Source organism: Otolemur garnettii, unplaced genomic scaffold (assembly GCF_000181295.1).
Source record: "Otolemur garnettii isolate 467f Iridium unplaced genomic scaffold, OtoGar3 scaffold00015, whole genome shotgun sequence".
Taxonomy (NCBI): domain Eukaryota; kingdom Metazoa; phylum Chordata; class Mammalia; order Primates; family Galagidae; genus Otolemur; species Otolemur garnettii.
Window position 1 is genome coordinate 19,716,767 of NW_003852410.1, and position 18,930 is coordinate 19,735,696.

At 38.1% G+C, this 18,930-nt stretch overlaps 1 protein-coding gene across 2 annotated transcripts in view; it reads left to right on the top strand.

The window, feature by feature from the left end:
- Window positions 1-18,930, top strand: part of SUCLG2 (succinate-CoA ligase GDP-forming beta subunit) — a 342,595-nt gene that overhangs the window by 163,608 nt on the left and 160,057 nt on the right. For both annotated transcript variants that reach the window (XM_003785512.3, XM_023510685.1), the window contains exons 5-6: window positions 12,707-12,859; window positions 15,648-15,737. In XM_003785512.3, coding sequence (XP_003785560.2) covers window positions 12,707-12,859; window positions 15,648-15,737 — 243 coding nt within the window. The remainder of the gene's footprint in view (window positions 1-12,706; window positions 12,860-15,647; window positions 15,738-18,930) is intronic.

Sequence of the window (18,930 nt, forward strand, 5' to 3'; positions counted from 1 at the left end):
GGTCCAGTTTTTAGGGGGTCTCTCCCATGGAATAGAGTGGGAGGCAGTTTGAACTCTGCTCGCTTGTTTGCATGGAGTAAACTGCGCTTGCCCTTGTTGTGGGGGAGGGGCCTCCCGTCTGCTTGGTGGTGGATTTTGTACCTTTTGGTTGTAGTTTCAGGGTCGCAGCTCGCCTCAGGAAGGTTGAAGTGCACTCTTCAATCTTCTCTCTTGTCTCTGCTCCAAAGCATCAGCTAATTTGCTAAGGTTCTGTCCTTTCAGCCTCCTTCTGGACGGGAGCTTCTGTAAAAAGCTGGCTGCAGTTCGCCATCTTCAGTTTGACAGATTCTAATGAAACATTAGTCTTGGCAATGTGCCATTCATTTTGTACACCTCATATAATCTGTTTAGAGAGTGGTATATCTTTGAGGAGAAATAAAAAGGGTTTTATAATACTCATTTATTACCATTAGTATTAAGTAAAAATGGCCAGGGGCAAGTGACCAAAGCAACAACTTTTCCTTTCAGAACATAGATATGTTCTGTTTAAAGCTGAAGGGGCTTGCAGGGATGGCCCTGTCATTAGGGAGGGACATTCCCTGACCCACATAATTCCCTCCTTCCCCCACAACATTAGCTGTTGTGATGGTTTTTCTAAGTGTCCCTATTCCTTATTTTGAAATTACTGTCATTTTGAGCCACTTGTATTGCAGGAGGTATATTGCATTAGTGAGGTCAGTTGGGACACCCAAGTATGTATAGCACATATACTCATGTGTACGTGCACACACACCTACACACAGAAAATAAAGCCCAGAAGAAAGGGGCCTATCTCTGTAATGAAATAGTGAGTAGCAGAGCTGAGGCTAGAACCTAACTCTCCCTTCTGCCAATTTGTTCACCTTTTGCTGTACCCCCTCATGTATTGAGGCACCAGAGCCAGCCACCTGGTTTGCCGGACCCAGTGCAACACAAAGAGGTAAGGACCCTTGTTCAAATTTCAAGACAGCTATAGCAGAACAGGAAATCAAGAGTGGCATCTGTCTGGGCATGTGGCTCTCTGCCATTACAAACACCACAGAACCAGCCCCAGGAAACACCCTTGGTTAGAAAGCCCTCTAGCAGTGAATTAGGGCCCGTATTTTGGGGAAGTGGTGTCGCAGATTAATGGTCTCTACCAGTGGACCATGCTGGGAGACATTAAGGCAATACATTCTTTGTACTTTTCTGGGGGAGTTTTGTGGAAAATTCTTGCCACGACCTAAAAAAATTACCAGCTAGTTCTTCGTGTGTCATTAGAAGATTTATCCTAGCCCAGAAAAGGACACTGAACTAGAGGGAGATTGGAGCACTGACGGGTCATTAGCTCCATCAGGTTGAAAACACAAATCTTCCTAAATGTTAAGGGAGCAAAGAAACAAAACAGGTTATGGTTATTTCCCTTTCCTCTTGCCTCTCAGGTAGGTGCAAGAACTGTTAAAAGCTCAGAATGGTTTTATTTTGTTTATTTGTTCCTGTGTAGCATAGAATACAACTTTTATTTCCATTTTAAAAATGGTTTTGAGCCTTTACTGTGTAACTTACTCAATATTTGTCCACATAGGACATGATTAATATATTTACTAGCAGGAACTCACGGTTTTATGTGGACATGTTTATATTCTTGATTTTTTAAGGACTGTGCATTTTTTGACTTATGGAATATTGGACATCTTTCCACATCATTATGTATGGTTTCATCTCTTCTTTTTTGATGGTGACATAATGTTCCAGGGAATGAGTATGCCATGATGAGTATTAAGTCAGTCCCCCACTGATGGACGTTAGTCGTGTATGTTTTCAACACAGTGTGGTAATGACTGTTTTGAATATTTTGATACCTGGGAAAGGCTTTAGGTATCATGATGGCTGTGTCTTTCATTTTCAAGGTAGGCAAACAGAGAGTGTCCATAGTGGGTCTCAGCAGAAAATAACAGCTTGATCTAGGTTTTCTGTTTTCTAGGATATTTGATGTCCAAATAGTCATTGAATCTTTAGGGGTTGTAGAAGATCAGGAACTAAGCTCGTGTCAGAGATCAAAGTTATCATTTGGCATTTACCATGCAGCTTGGTAGACCAAGGATAAACAAACTTTCAGTGACACACAAGGGTCAGAAGGGTGAGAACTTGCATAGATTTATGTATTTAGGAGGTACGTACTGGGCTTCCTTTGCTGCTGGGTTCTGGGATATAGAATGAAGTTTTCAGCTAGTTGTTTTTCTTTCTTTTTAATATTATTTTTAATGGTGTTCCAGCGTTTAGTAGCTTATGCTTCACTTTCAAATGGGTATAATAATAACCTGCAAGATAGAGTAAATAAATCAATGCACATCTGGGTGTTTAACCTAGTAAACACTTGATGCCCATTGCTTAGTTCACTCAGGCTGCTATAGCAGAATACCATTGTCTAGGTTGCTTATGAAAGCAGACATTTATTTCTTACACTTCTGGAGGCTAGGAAGTCCGAGACCAGAGCTCCAGCAGATTCAATTTCTGGTGAACACCTGCTTTCTGATTCATAGAGGGCCAAGTTTTTGTTATGACCTCACATCGTGGAAAGGCTGAAGTTTCTCTTTTATAAGGACACAAATCCCATTCATAGATTCACCCTCAGGATCTAATCGCCTTCCACAGGCCCCACCTCCAAATATTATATTGGGTATTGGGTTTCAACATGTGAATTCGATGGGGGGACACAAACATTTACTATAGCTACATAATCAGCTTTAAAACTGAATAAACTGAGTCTTCTCACTTTTTGATTTTTTTTTTTTCTTTTTGGTAATTTTTGGCCGGGGTTGGGTTTGAACCTGCCACCTCCATCATATGGGGCCAGCACCCTACTCCTTTGAGCTATAGCACCACCCTAATTTTTTTGTTTTTACTTTTCTTTTTTTTTTTTTTTTCTTCTTTTTTTCTTTCTTTATTGTTGGGAGTTCTTTGAAGGTACAAGAAACCAGGTTATACTGATTACATTTGTTAGGTAAAGTTCCTCTTAAAATTGCGTCTTGCCCCCAAAAGGTGTGGCACACACCAAGACCACACCCCTTCCCTCCTTCTCTTTGTCTGCTCTTCCTTTCCCCCACCCCTCCCTCCTCCTTTCTTTCTCTGCTTTCCCCTTGCCCCACCCCCACCATGTCATTAATTGTCATTATTGGCCTCATATCAAAATTGAATACATACAATTCATGCTTCTCCATTCTTGTGATACTTTACTAAGTATCCACTTCCATCCAGGTTAATACAAAGGCTGTAAAGTCTCCATTTTTATTAATGGCTGAATAGTATTCCATGGTGTACATATACCACAACTTGTTAATCCATTCCTGGGTTGGTGGGCATTTAGGCTGTTTCCACATTTTGGCAATTATAAATTGAGCTGCGATAAACAGTCTAGTGCAAGTCTCCTTGTGATAAAAGGATTTTTTTCCTTCTGGTTAGATGGCCAGTAATGGGATTGCAGGATCAAATGGGAGGTCTAGCTTAAGTTCTTTGAGGTTTCTCCATACTTCCTTCCAAAAAGGTTGTATTAGTTTGCAGATCTACCAGCAGTGTAAAAATGTTCCCTTCTCTCCACATCCATACCAGCATCTGAAGTTTTGAGATTTTGTGATGTGGGCCATTCTTGCTGGGGTTAGATGATATCTCAGAGTGGTTTTGATTTGCATTTATCTAACGATTAGGGATGATGAGCATTTTTTCATATGTTTGTTAGCCATTCATCTGTGTTCGTTAGAGAAGGTTCTATTCATGTCTCTTGCCCATTGGTATATGGGATTGTTGGCTTTTTTCATGTGTATTAATTTGAGTTCTGTATAGATCCTAGTCATCAAGCTTTTGTCTGATTCAAAATATGCAAATATCCTTTCCCATTGTGTAGGTGGTCTATTTGTTTTGGTTGTTGTCTCCTTAGCTGTACAGAAGAAGCCTTTCTGTTTCATTAAGTTTATTTTATTTTTTTTTTTGTTGTTGTTTCAGTTGTCATGGCAGTCTTCTTTATGAAGTCTTTCCCCAGGCTAATATCTTCCAGTGTTTTTCCTATGCTTTCTTTGAGAATTTTTATTGTTTCATGCTTTAAATTTAAGTCCTTTATTCATCTTGAATCAATTTTTGTGAGTGGAGAAAAGTGCGGGTTCACTTTCTGTCTTTCACATGTGGATATCCAGTTATCCCAGCACCATTTAGGGAATAGGGAGTCTTTCCCCCAAGGTATGTTCTTGTTTGGTTATCAAAGATTAGGTGGTTGTAAGATTTTAGTTTGATTTTCTGGTTTTCTATTTGATTCCAAATGTCTATGTCTCCTTTTTTGTGCTAGTACCATGCTGTCTTGACCACTATGGCTGATGCCTTTGGCTTTGTTTTTATTACTAAGAACTGCCTTACCTATACAGGGTTTTTTCTGGTTCCATACAAAACACAGAATCATTTTTTTCCAAGTCTTGAAAGCATGATGTTGATATTTTAGTAGGGATGGCATTGAATCTGTAGATTGCTTTGGGAAGTATAGCCATTTTAACAATGTTGATTCTTCCCAGCCATGAGCATGGTATGTTCTTCCATTTGTTAATATCCTCTATTTCCGTTCTTAGGGTTTCATAATTTTCTTTATAGAGGTCCTTTATTTCTTTTGTTAGATATATTCCTAGGTATTTCATTTTCTTTGAAGCTATGGTGAAGGCAGTTGTGTCCTTAATTAGTCTCTCATCTTGACTGTTATTGTCGTATACAAAGGCCACTGACTTGTGGACATTGATTTTATATCCTGAGACATTACTGTATCTTTTGATGACTTCACGGAGTCTTGTAGTTGAGTCTTTGGGGTTCTGTAAGTATAAGATCATATCATCAGCAAAAAGGAAGAGTTTGACTTCCCCTGCTCCCATTTGGTTACTTTTTATTTTCCTATCTTGCCTAATTGTATTGGCTAGAATTTCCAGCACTATGTTGAATAATAATGGTGACAGAGGACAACCTTGTCTGGTTCCAGTTCTAAGAGAAAAAGTTTTTAGTTTTACTCCATTCGGTAAAATATTAGCTGTGGGTTTGTCATAGATCACTTTGATCAGTTTAAGGAATATGCCACCTATGCCTATACTCTTCAGTGTTCTAATTAGAAAAGAGTACTGGATTTTATCAAATGCTTTTTCTGCATCTATTAAGAGGATCATATGGTCCTTGTTTTTGCTTCTGTTAATATGGTGAATAATGTTTATGGACTTGGTTATGTTAAACCAGCCTTGCCTCCATGGGATGAAACCTACTTGATCATGATGTATGACTTTTTTGATGATAAGGTGAAATCTATTGGCTAGATGTTGTTGAGAATTTTTGCATCTATATTCATTAGTGAAATTGGTCTGATATTCTCTTTTTTAGTTGGGTCTTTTCCTGATTTTGGTATCAGGGTGATGTTTGCTTCGTAGAACGTATTCCGGAAGATTCCTTCCTTCTCAAATTTTGTAATAATTTCTGCAGTATGGTAATAAGCTCTTCCTTGAAGGTTTGATAGAATTCTGGTGTGAAGCCATCCCGACCAGGGCATTTTTTTGTTGGAAGATTTTTTATTGTTTCTTTTATCTCAGTGCTTGACACTGACTGATTCAGGAGCTCTTTTTCCTTCTGGCTAAGTCTAGGGAGAGGGTGTGATTCCAAATATTGATCCATTTCCTTCACATTGTCAAATTTCTGGGCATAGAATTTCTGGTAGTATTAAGAGCTGATATCTCGTATCTCTGTGGCATCATTTATTTCCCCTTTCCTATTTCTGATTGAGGTTACTAGAGATTCTACTTTTCTATTTCTAGTTAATCTGGCCAAAGGTTTATCTATTTATTTTTTCAAATAGATAATGTTTCATTAATTTTCTGAGTGATTCTTTTGTTTTCAGTTTCATTGATCTCTGGTTTAATTTTGGATATTTATTTTCTTCTGCTGGGTTTAGGCTTAGATTGTTCTTCATTTTCCAATTCCATAAGATGACTTGTGAGTTTGTTGATGCACTCTCTTTCTGTTTTTTGAATGTAGCATCTACAGAGATAAATTTTCCTCTCAGAACTGTTTTTGCAGTATCCCACAGGTTTTGGTATCTTGTGTCTTCATTGTTGTTGTGCTCAAGGAAGTTAATGATTTCCTCTTTCATTTCTTTCTGCACCCAACTGTCATTCAGCAGAAGGTTGTTTAATTTCCATGTCTTTGTGTGGGGTTGTTTTTGTTGGAGTTGAGTTCCACCTTTAATGCCTTGTGGTCTGAGAAGATACAAGGTAAAATTTCAATTCTTTTGATTCTGTTGAGGTTTGTTTTGTGTCCTAGGATAGGATCAGTGTTGGTGAATGTTCCATGGGGCAATGAGAAGAATGTATATTCTTTATCTTTGGTATAGAGTGTTCTGTATGTGTTTATCAAGCACAGTTGTTCTAGGGTCTCATTTAAGACCCTTAGATCTTTGTTTAATTTCTGTTTAGAGGATCTGTCCAGCTCTGTAAGAAGAGTGTGAAAGTCCTCTGTTATTATGGTATTATGGGATATCATATTACTCAGACTGAGTAAGGTCTGTTTCAAGAATCTGGGAGCATTTAAGTTGGGTGCATAAATATTTGGAACTGAAACATCGTCTTGTATTTTTCCCTTGACCAATATAAAGTGACCATCTTTGTCTTTTTTGACTTTAGTTGCTTTAAATCCACATGTATCTGAAAATAAGATTGGAACTCCTCTTTTCTTCTGAATTCCGTTTGCCTGAAAAATTGTCTCCAATGTTTAACTCGGAGTTTTAATTTATCTTTTGAAGCTAGTTGTGTTTCCTGCAGAGGGCAAATGGATGGCTTGTGTTATTTAATCTAGTCAGCCACTATATGCCTCTTCAGTGGGGAATTCAAGCCATTAGCATTTATTGAGATAATTGATAAGTGTGATAGTGTTCTATTCATCTTATCTGTGAGAATCCATTGCTTAGTTTTATCTTTTGCATCATGGTGGACGTTAGGTTCTGTCCTTTAATTTCTGAGTTCTTACTTTGCTGTTGATCCATTGTGATGGTCAGTGTGTCGAAAAGGTTGAACTATTTGCTGTAAAACTGGTCTTGTTGTGGCGAATTTCCTCAGTGTTTGTATATTAGTAAGTAATTTGATTTCTCTGTCAATTTTAAAGCTTATCTTAGCAGGATATAGAATTCTGAGCTGGAAATTGTTCTGTTTAAGTAGATTAAAGGTAGACAACCATTGTCTTCGTGCTTGGAAAGTTTCATTAGAGAAGTCTGCAGTCACCCTGATGGATTTGCCCCTGTTGGTCAACTGGTGCTTACTCCTAGCAGCTTGAAGAATCTTTTCTTTTGTTTTGACTTTGGACAGGTTCATCACAGTGTGTCTTGGAGACGGTCTGTTAGAGTTGAGGTAACTGGGGGTCTGATATCCCTCTGAAAGAGTGTGTCAGAATCTTTGGTGATATTTGGGAAATTTTCATTTATAGTATTCTCAAGTGTGGCTTCCATTCCTCTGGGGCATTCTTCTTCCCCTTCTGGGATACCTATAACTCATATGTTTGAATGCTTCATAAAGTCCCACAATTCTGTCAGTGAACATTCTGCTTTCTCTCTCTTTTCTGCCTCTATCTGAGATATCTCAAGAGCTTTGTCTTCTCCCTCTGAGAATCTTTCTTCTGCATGGTCTGATCTGTTGTTGATACTTTCTTGTGCATCTTTACATTCCCCAGTTGATTGCTTCAGTTTCTTCAGCTTTTCTATATTCTTCATATCATTCATCTCTAATTTGATTCTGTTTTTGGATTTCCTTTTGGTTATTTTCTACTTTATCAGTAGTTTCCTTCATTGTTTCCATCATTTCCTTCATTGTTTTCATCATCTGTATTCTAAATTCCCTTTCTGTCATTTCTAATATTTCTTTATAGGTGGAATCCTCTGCAGTAGCTACTACCCCCCTTGTGGGGGTTGCTCTGGACTGGCTTTTCATGTTGCCAGGATTTTTTTGCTGATTCTTCCTTATTAGTGTTTTCTTGTATCTGTTTCCTTGCCCTACTTTTGTTTTCATTTCCTCTTGGTCTTTAAGTTACCTTGCCTCTGGACTAGCGTTTCGATGAGTCCAGTTCTCCACTGCTTTATCCTCTTCATGGGGTCCAGAAGTCTCTCGCTGATTCCCCATGTCCCCAAAGGGAAGTTTCCGGGTAGATCCCACTAGCCAGAGATGCCTGGAGTCTTCTCTGCCCAGTCTCACCATGCCCAGCTGAAAGGAAGCTATTACTCGGCTACCATCTTGTTCCTCCCACTTTTCACTTTCTAATTTTTTTAAAAACCATTTTTACCTACTTTTGTTACTTGACAGTGTAAAATAATTTTGGTTTTGTGTACAAGAAAAGTTGGCTGAGATTTTGATAGGAATCATATTAAAACTGTGTGTCAATGTAGAGAGAATTCACATCATTGCTTTGTTAAGTCTTAGTATCCACAAATATGATATGTCTGTACTTTTTTTTTTTTCAGATTAACTTTGATTCATCAGCTATATAGTTTTCAGCATATAATTTGGTATAGGTTTAGTTAAATTTACAGCTAAATAGTTAATTTTTTTCTTGGCAGTTATAATGGCATGGGATTGTTCATTTCAACATCCATTATATTCATTGTTGGTTTGTGTTCATTCCTTTTTAAATGTTCAGAACACTTCACTAGTAAAACCACATAGGCCTGGAGATTTTTTATAGTTTTTGTAAAACTATAAAAGCTCTGGGACAAAATGTAGAATTTTTTTTCATCTAGTGCTAAGTAAAGAGTTCTTAGATATGATATCAAAAAAGTACCTACCATCTTTAAAGGAAATATTGATACACTGTGCTTTGTCATAATTAAACACCTTTGCCCAGCCAAAGACCCTGTTAAGAAGAAAATACAAAAATTATATAATGGGATAAAATATTTGTGAAGCATACATTTGAGATTGTCTGAGATTTATAAGGCAAAAAGAAAACGTGGGGCACTTTCTACCATGTCCTTCACTAGTCTCATGCTCCCTAACTGGTCTGCCTTCTTCTCTATAGCTTTCAGAATCATCTTAAGTTGTGCATACAAGTAATGTTGATGTTTTTTGTTTATATTCAGCAGGTGGAATGGGGAAATATATGCCCTGTGCTTATTTAGAGTTTCTGTAATCTGAGGACTTGTGCAAAGAAATAAATTAAAAAATTGAGAGTATGCTTTTAATAGTAGTTCTTCATGGTCCGGTTACAAACAGCTTATATACTAACACTCAATTACAAACCGTGATTTGAGTGTCATGATCATTTTCTTTAAAAAATAGATTTAGTGGTCAATTAGGGTAAAGAAAGTTAAAAAGCTTTCTATACTATAGGACTTCACAAAAAGGATGTGTAAGTAATATTTCTGTAATTCACAGATATAGCTCTTTTGAAATGTATCTAGGGAAGCTTCTCATGGGATGAGTGTTTGTGGAATCCATTTAGATCTTTCTAATAACAATTCCTGAAATACTCTGCCATTTTGGGTCATATGGATGGTATGGTGACATCAAAATCTCTTCTTTGTTGCACTAAATGTCTCATCATCATTATCCTGAAGACATATTCTTAAAGAGTGGTACATTATTCCTAACAAGCAAGAACCATTTCACATAGCAGTTGGGGTTTACAAATAGAAGTGTGATGGAGTGCAGAGCACATCTGTCAACATTTTAGAAGATTAAGAATAGGACTCTGGAATGATATTTAGTCTAGTAAGTTATAATGTGTTGGTTCTAAGAATAACTATTGAAAGTCATTAAGTATAATTCATCAGACTAACTCTGTATTAAAAAGTGAACAATAATTATGCCAGAAGACCTGAAAACATAAACAAAAAACATTCCTCATTTTGTTTTTGTTTTTGTTTTTTGTGTGTGTCTATGTGTGACAGTCTTACTCTGTTGCCCAGGCTAGAGTGCCATGGTGTCAACCTAGCTCACAGCAACCTCAAACTCTTGGGTTCAAGTGACCTTTCTGCCTCAGCCTGCTGAGTAGCAGGGATTACAGGTGTGCACGAGGACTCTCAGCTAATTTCTCTATTTTTACTAGAGATGGGATCTTACTCTTTTTTATTCTGGTCTCAAACTCCTGAACTTAAACAATCCTCCAACTTCGGATTCCCAGGGTGTTAGGATTACAGGCATGAGTCACTACACACAGCCCTTATTTTGTATATTCTATTTTCCTACCAATTTATTTATTTATTTATTTTGAGATAGAGTATCACTCTGTTACCCTGTGATGTCATAGCTCACAGCAACCTCAAACTCTTGGACTTGAGTGATCCTTTTGTCCTAGCCTCCCAAATATCTGGAACTACAACACTCAGCTAAGTTTTCTGTTTTTAGTAGAGATGGGTTTTTGTTCTTGCTCAGGCTGGTCCTGAACTCCTGAGCTCAAGCAATCCACCTCCTAGACTGCTGGGATTACAGGCATGAGCCATTATGGCTGGCTCTTATTTTGTATTTCTGCATATCAGAGTTCTTAAAACAGCTCTCTCTCCTAGGAAAACTTATCTTAATTTCTTAAAATGTATGTATTAATGTCAATGCTTATAAAGGTGAAGTTCATACTATTTTAATATTTCTATAGTCTTCAAGTTATTGTATTTGATAAGGAAAGATTAGGGCTAAATTTCATGCTTCAGATATTCTCCCACTTCTCAATCAGATATTCTGAAAGAGTTGGCTGTGTTGCAGGCAAGCTGAAGGCTGAGGGGAGAATTAGGCATTGGCTGGTTTGACCTGTATTGACCTGCATTGTTAGAACAACCAACTTGAATCAGAATGTTTGTATGATAATTCTAATATTGTGTTCTAAGAAGTCGTTTTCATATACTTATAAGCTTCCATTTATGATAAAGAATCAATATGAAGACCTTTATAAGATTTTTTTTTCAAGATAGAGTCTTGCTCTGTTGCTTGTAACAGACTGCAGTGGCATCATCATAGTTCACAGCAGCCTCAAATGCCTGTGTTCAAGTGATCCTTCTACCTCAGCCTCCCGAGTAGCTGAGACTATAGACAACATACCACCATATTTGGCTAATTTTTGTATTTTTTGTGGAGATGGAGTCTCTCTTTGTTGCTTAGGCTGGTCTCAAACCCCTGACCCCAAGTGATCCTTTCACCTCAGTCTCCCAAAATGTTGGAAAGATATTTTATTTTTAACTAGTGATAAATTTGATAAAGATGTGAAAAGAAGGAATTCTGTATTCATTACATTATGGGTTTTTAGAACATAAAGTATTTCTTATTTCATATAACCTAAGATACAGTGTTTTTCAGTCATCTGAGTAGCTAAAATCTATTTAATTCTTAACTTTTTTAATGAAACCCATTACTAACCTACTTTTAAGAAAAGAAATATAAGTGCTTTTATTATTTTCACATCTATTACTGATGGGAGTGTTTTTATTTTCTTTTAAAAATAATCTAAGACATCATTCACTGTTCTTGTTAGGCATGTAAGTTGGTTCAACCTTTCTCTTAAAGGCAATTTCACAGTAATTATCAACATTTTGAATATTCAGAATCTAAAACTTAGTCTTTTTACTTCTAAGTTCTTTATCTACAGCAATACCAAAACAAATAAGCAAAATCACTAAAGTAGCATTTTGGAAGAACTGAAGTCCAGTAAATGTCTGTCAGCAGGAAAATGGTTAAGTAACATTTACATATAAGTACTGTGTAGTCACAGTGATGAGAGAGGGGACTGTAGATGTCTAAGTTTTAGTGTTGAGGTTAAGAAAAAAAGAAAGGTATTCTAGTCTGTGTAATATGCTTCCATGTGTAGGATGATTCCATGACTGTAATGCCAGCAGACACATAGATAAGGGACTAGTTTTAGTAAATGGTTTTTCCTGATGGGAATGCTACCTGCAGTTAAAGTTGTGCAGGGAATAAAATCTTTCCATCCTGCTTGACCCTCAGTTGTGGTCCTAGCTAGTGACCACATCCTGCCAGAGGACAGGATACCTTTCTGTAATTATCACAGGGTTTTAAGGTGGGCTCATAACCACCCTGACTGCTAAGACCCAAGGGATAAGTATGTGGTGGTGGGTGTGGAGCAGGTGGCTGCTGTCACTTTTCTTATTTATATACTTTTGGTATCATTTGCATATTATTTTTTGAAAAAGCAAGTACTATGTCAATTAAAAGTAGGTATAAGATGAAATAAGATGCAGTGACTCAAGAGATAGACGTATACAAATATTAAATGCATGAAGCATCAGACATACTGTAAAGGAATCCTCCTCTGGCAATCAAATTTGATTTCCCACCAGTGAAATGTGAGAAAAGTCAGTATAGTAATATATATGTGCTGTTAATATCTCAAATTAAAATAACAGCTGCTTCCCTGGAGTTTTTCTTAAGCAACAGAATTTCCAAGGAAGAGAAAAAGAAGATTAAAGTGGGAAGGTTCCTTGAGGCAAACCAAATACCTGTCACTGGAACAGGTTAACAAGATCAATTAAGGAGTTGAAAGCAGGCATTGTGCACCATGAGAGCAGAGCTCTCAAATCTCTGGAAACTAACCGACTGGGTTTGAAGAGCTTTAAAATGAAGCTGTTTGTTTGTATAGCAAGTTTGTATAGATTTCTAAGTGGAAATCATGCTTCATTCGATGCTGAATTAATTTGACTTTCCCACTAATGTGGTAGGTGATGGTTGCTGAAGCCTTGGACATTTCCAGAGAAACTTACCTGGCGATTCTGATGGACCGGTCCTGCAATGGCCCTGTGTTAGTGGGAAGCCCCCAAGGGGGAGTTGACATTGAAGAGGTGGCTGCTTCAAATCCAGAACTTATTTTTAAGGTATGTTTAAATTCCTGGCCACCCTGGATTAATTGATTATTATTGTAGAAGCTGTTGAATATTTAATGTGGAGTCTAAGGCTGGGAGCAATTAATCTGTCTCAGTGACTTAAGGTATGAAGATACTGAGTCCTTTTTCTTATTGGGTATCCAGTTGAAAGTTGTATATAATCAAGGTATTCAGTATTGGAGGGCTTTATTCTTTACCTTCTCTCTTTCTTTCTTCTTTACTTCTCCATCCTTTTCTTCTTCCGTTTTTTCTTTCCATCCAACCTGCCCCAAGAATTAACCAACATGAGAGGACTGTGACATTTCTATTTTCCCTGGGTTAACTCTGCCCTGTTTAACATGATGTGTGAACCAGAAATCATCTCCTAGGATACTAGATGTGCAATAGAGACTGCCTTGAAGTCTCTCAATACTACTGATATAAGTTGTAGTGGATCCTCTATAAGATGACCACCCAAGGACTGTAACAAACTGGTCAACATACAGAGGTGGTCAACATAAGGAACGTCCATTGAATACATGTGGCACATGTCTGGTCTTTGAAAATTAGGTCCACCTAAGGAGGTGGTCAACTATGGAGGCTCTACTATAGTATCTTTCTTTTTTTTTCCCCCATTACCTTTATTACTAGAAGTGAGACAAAATTCCAGTAACTAAAATAATTAAACCAGACATGGCTATATTGCTAAAAAAAGTCTGTGTCTGATGTGTACTCATTCGATCACTTACTACAGTTTACAGACAAACGAGCCAGAGGAACCTTGCTGATTTGCAAGATTAGCCAGTATCTTTCTAAGGTTCAGATGTTGTCAGTTTGTTTCAGGCCTTAAAATTATGTCCTTTTTATTGATATGAAGATTATTTTCAAGCAAAAGAGATCTGAGGTCAAATTAATTAGTTAGCAAGTTTGTGAAAGTCTCTAACTTATTTTTTAAATCAGTAAAACAAAACTGGGATGATTTCTCCCCCCAGGAAACTGTGAGGATTAAATGAAATGATGTGTATAAAGTGCTTTTTATCCTATCTCAGCCTTCAGGACAAAGATATAAGGTCCTGAGAACTATAATTCTAGAGTTACTTGTTTTTGCTCTTTTTGAGACAGAATCTCACTCTGTCACTGTGGGGTTGCGTGCTGTGGCTTCATTGTAGCCCACAGTAACCTCAAACTCTTGAGCTCAAGTGATCCTCCTGTCTCAGCCTCCTGAGTAGCTGGGACTACAGACACTTGCTATAAAGCCCTGCTAGTTCTTTTATTTTTAGTAGAGACAGGTTTCACTCTCATTCAGGCTGGTCTCAAACTCCTGAGCTCAATCAATCCACCTCTCTTAGCCTCCTAGAGTGGTAGGATTACAGGTAGGCAGCACCATGCCTGGCATATAATTTGGTTTTTAAACTGGATTCTTAGTATCAAAATCACATGAAAAATTTCTAACAGGGGCATGCATTATTTCTTTTAGAACATGATCTTGTTTCTCTTGGAAAGGTGAGATTTTATTTCTTAAAAGTCTTTATCTAGATAATGTGTAGTACATGTTCACTTACCTTCCTTTGACAGGTTCTTGGAAACTGTGACTTGACTCAAAACCATATATCACAAAACCAGTTTTACTTGAGGCTAATTGATATAAACTAGAGTTAAGTTCCTATGGCATATTTCTGGTCACAAAAACATCACCCAACTTCTAAATAAAGACCAAAACACTTCTGATAGTATACATTGACATAAGTGTGAGCTATACATAAATTTCAGAAACATTTGTAAAAATAAGTAAGATAACGATTTATCCAGTTATTCTAACTCAGAGTGTCAGGTATTTGGAGCCTATTCTGGCAGCTCAGGAAACAAGGTAGGAACCATCCTGAAGGTATCGTCCCATCTACTCACACACGCATACCCACCTTCACTCACACTGGGACCAAGTCAATTCACCAGTTTACCTGACAAGAGAGGCTTTGGGATGTGGGTGGAAACCAAAGTGTCCAAAGAAAACCTACACAGATGTAGAGACAATATGTAAACTCTAGGCAGAAATGAGCCCCAGCCAGGGAACTGGGTTTCATTCTAATAAAAATGACATTGAACAAAACAGTATTATTTGAGGACCTGCTCTATTGGATTTAAAATATTTTCACCAAAGTTATATAGTTAACTGTTACTACCTTGGAAGTTAAATTGAGGCTTTACACATGCACTTACCACTAATACCTAGCCATTTTCAAAATTAACATTATTTAAAATAAGCTATTTTATTTAATAAGCAGATGTGGGTTCATAATATATATGAACAGTGCTCAGTGTCTGAGAGAATGGCATTTTGTAGAGCTATAGTATCATAAGTAATTATCATCACCAATAGAGTGTTTAAATCATAGCGTAATATTTAACCTAGGCATGCAAGTTCTAAATTTAACAGCAATATTAGGCAGGAAAACCTTACTTTGGAAGCCTTCCAAAAGATGTCATAAACGTTAACTGACTAAATATTCGTCATTGCCATCTGTATAGTAATTAAAAGTGAAAACTGGCATCAGATTGTCTTGTCAGCATGCCACCTTGAAGAATTATATAGTTTTTGGAAGGGCTGTTTCATAGAAGGTCTGCTAATTTAATAAAACACACCCTATAGGCATTTGCCATAGCCTCTCTCGGAGATCTCTGGAAGGGTGCCACACTTTAATTACTCTTTGACAAATAAATACTAATCATTTTCTTTTGAGGTTGTAAATATTCTCATTTCGCTGTCTGAATGTTTTTTTTCCATTTGATTCATTTTTACTAGGAACAAATTGACATTTTTGAAGGGATAAAGAACAGCCAGGCACAACGGATGGCAGAAAATCTAGGTTTCCTCGGGCCTTTGAAAAACCAGGTACATGATCGGGTTGGAAGGCAACGTGTCTGTCTTACTGCAGAAAACATTTGGGAACTTGCTTAAGTGCCTCTAATGTTTGTGATTATCAAGAAACAGAATTATTTATTGTTTTGTAAACTTTTTCCTCCAGTTGTTTACAATAAGGAAAAATATTTTCCTGTTGTTCCCAAAGAGGGTGTTTATGACATTGGTATTTATGTGTTTATTTCAGCGTGTATACAGGCATGTGTTGCATGCAGGTACACTGTACAGCATACGGTACTCTCTTTATTTTTTTCTGTAGCATTGCTGCTACTGCCACCTGGCAGGTGTCTGATTGAGTCCATCTGAACCTCAGCGTCATGTCTGCAAAATGGGGATGATGTCCCTGCCTGCCAGAGAGGTTTATTGTGGGAATTGAATACAATAATGTGGGAAAGTGCTTATTTCCGTGCTCCCTAAAGGTCAATTGTCATCATTATTAATAATACACATTACTTAACTAATTGCTCTTCTTTCATAGCTAATAGGTATTTGAGATGAATATTGATGGCATGAAGGTGATCTTTCATGGAGAACAGTTTAAAATACGCCAATTTAGTAATGATATATCTGGGCTTCAAAGACAGAAAAATTGTCCTCAGAGCTGTTGAGGGACCCGGTCTGTTTGAGCATCAGTGGCCTGCTCTGCCTTTGGTACAGTTCACTGTATATGTCTAGGCGACTTTCCTTGTCCCGCAGATATATCAGAAGAATTTACTGGCTACTTTTTTCCTCCTCCATTACTGAGGCTACTTTTTTCCTCCTCTATTACTACATCCTTAGATTGTGTGCATGAATGTCCATGCATGTGAGCGTGTGCGTTCCTGGCCTGAGTGGTTACAGAGCAAATCCTTTGATGTCTGTGGGCAGCCCTATTCCCATTAGGTTTTGAACTCTTTTCTTTCTGTCTTTGTCTTTTGAGCTACTCTATCTCTAGAAGTTTGATTGTGACAGCAGGGAAGTCAAAGAAGGGTAAAGCAGAATAAGACTTTAAAAAATATACATGTTTAAATGAAGGAAGGGCAGTACTTATTTGAAAATGGGAGTAAAGGCTGCCTTGGAAAACAAAAGATTTAAGATGGGAGGAGGGGCCAGGATCATCTGGGACTAAACATCAGGACAAAGTGGAAAGGGCCTCAATTCAGTGAACAGTTAAGGGAACTGTCATTTCTGAAGCTGGCAGAGAGATGCCAGGGGAGTGATTTGTTGAAAGGACGATAGTGGGAGATTCCTGGATATGTGGCTGGTTTCACCTCCTGAGAATGAGGCTACACTAGCCATTCGTGTGACATTTATAAGGGATGGTGGTCACCGAGAGCCTTTCTCCTGTGCAGTTTCTGTGTTTTAGCAATACTGTCATATAGTCAGCTCCAGAGAGTGCTCGGTGACCTTGTACATGTCCTGTGTACATCTATATTTCTCTTCTTTATTTGAAGACCCCTTGTACCATAGGCAGAGCCTTTGTCCATCTTGCTTACTGCATGTGGCCAACAGCCCCCAAAGTACATGACCTGTATGTTGTTCAAGTGAATAAGTTTCATGAATAAGTAAAACAACACATCTGGATTGTCCATTTTGAAGAGTTTCCTACGAAGTCACCAATAGGCGTTTTATGTGACAGGAGAAATAAATCAAAAGTGGACAAAATCTGCTGATCACATGCTATGAAAGCTCAGGAGGTGAACACAATGGAGAGTTCTAAAGAAGGAATAATACTATTATGAACATAATAAGACACCCCCCACCACTACATATGATAAGAGGAAATGAAGAGTTATTTATAGCTCTTAAATGGCTTAATCGTGTTTTCTGAGTGCCTGCAACACTCCAGGCTTTAAACGAGTTACTTATGGAAGGAAGATGAGCATGTAAGGACTTGGGGTCATTAAGTAGTTCTATTGTCAGTGCATATTTAACTTAATTTATTGAGGAAAGGAAGGAAATTTTTTAATTTATTATTATAATTTTCTTTTTTCATTGCCAACTTCTTGAAAGACTTTAAATCTTCATTTGCTAGCTGCTGGAAGGGAGCACTAGTTGGGTGCTACTCACTCTGCTGGGCCCTGTGGAACAGAAGCTATGAAAAATAGCCCTTGTCAGTAGCACTTTTGCACCTGAAGAAACACTGGGTGAAACCATCCCCTTGGGGACACTTTGCCAGGCCTGTGGTCCCCACTGCCAGTGGGTCTGTCTCTGCAGCCGAAGCTTGGGCCCTTGCATAAGTTAGTGGGGCTGGCTGGGACTGAGCTGCCTCTGGGTCACTGAGTGCTGCCAACTGGGCCTGCGGGCCAGCAACCTGACTTCTCATGCAGGTGGTGCCTGGTCCTCCAAGTCCAGCATTGGTGGCACCAGGGCTCCAACACTGACCCTCAGCTACCACCTTGGATGCAGGGTATGGTATATCCATGTGATGATAAATATCCAGCAATTAGAAGGTGGATGGAAGTTTGCTTATCTGCAGATTTGCTTAGTTGAAGAATTGCCACCAACCACTGAACTGGAAAAAAGACTCAGCCAAGTTCTTTGTCCTAAAAATAGTATCTATAATATGGAACAAACCCATTATAAGTTTTTTCCCAGGAATGGTGGAACCTCTTTGCAGCCCTGAGATAACTACAGAGACTTACACCAGCTATTTATCCAGAAAAGACAAGATAAGCGATATGCCATTGCAGATTGTGTCCACAGACCCACTGAGCTAAAACACAAGGCTAAAAGAATGAATAATGTGAACCCTAGCTCATTTTAGCACTAAAATCCCTGCCCAGGGAGGGACTTAACCCCCCATTTTTTTCATGGGATGTATGTCATACCATGATTTTTAACTGCTTGAATGCCCCAAACTCCATCCCAAACACATAATGATGTTCACTCCCCTTGTACATTATTCATTTTACCCCTATAAAAACCCCTAACCCAGAGACATGGATTTGAGGCAGTCTGTGCCTCCTCTCGCCCAGCTGATGCGTCTTCTGAAACAAATCCATTAATCCTTAAATAAATAAATAAGGTAAAATAAAAAAAGAAAAACTGTTTGTTCTCCAGGGACTCACAGACCAGTAGAGGTGAGCCTGCCAGACAAGCAAGGGGCATGAGGGGGATGCAAAGGAGAGAGAGATGATCTCAGCTGTAGACAAGCTAGAATTTACTCATGGAGAGATACCCAGGG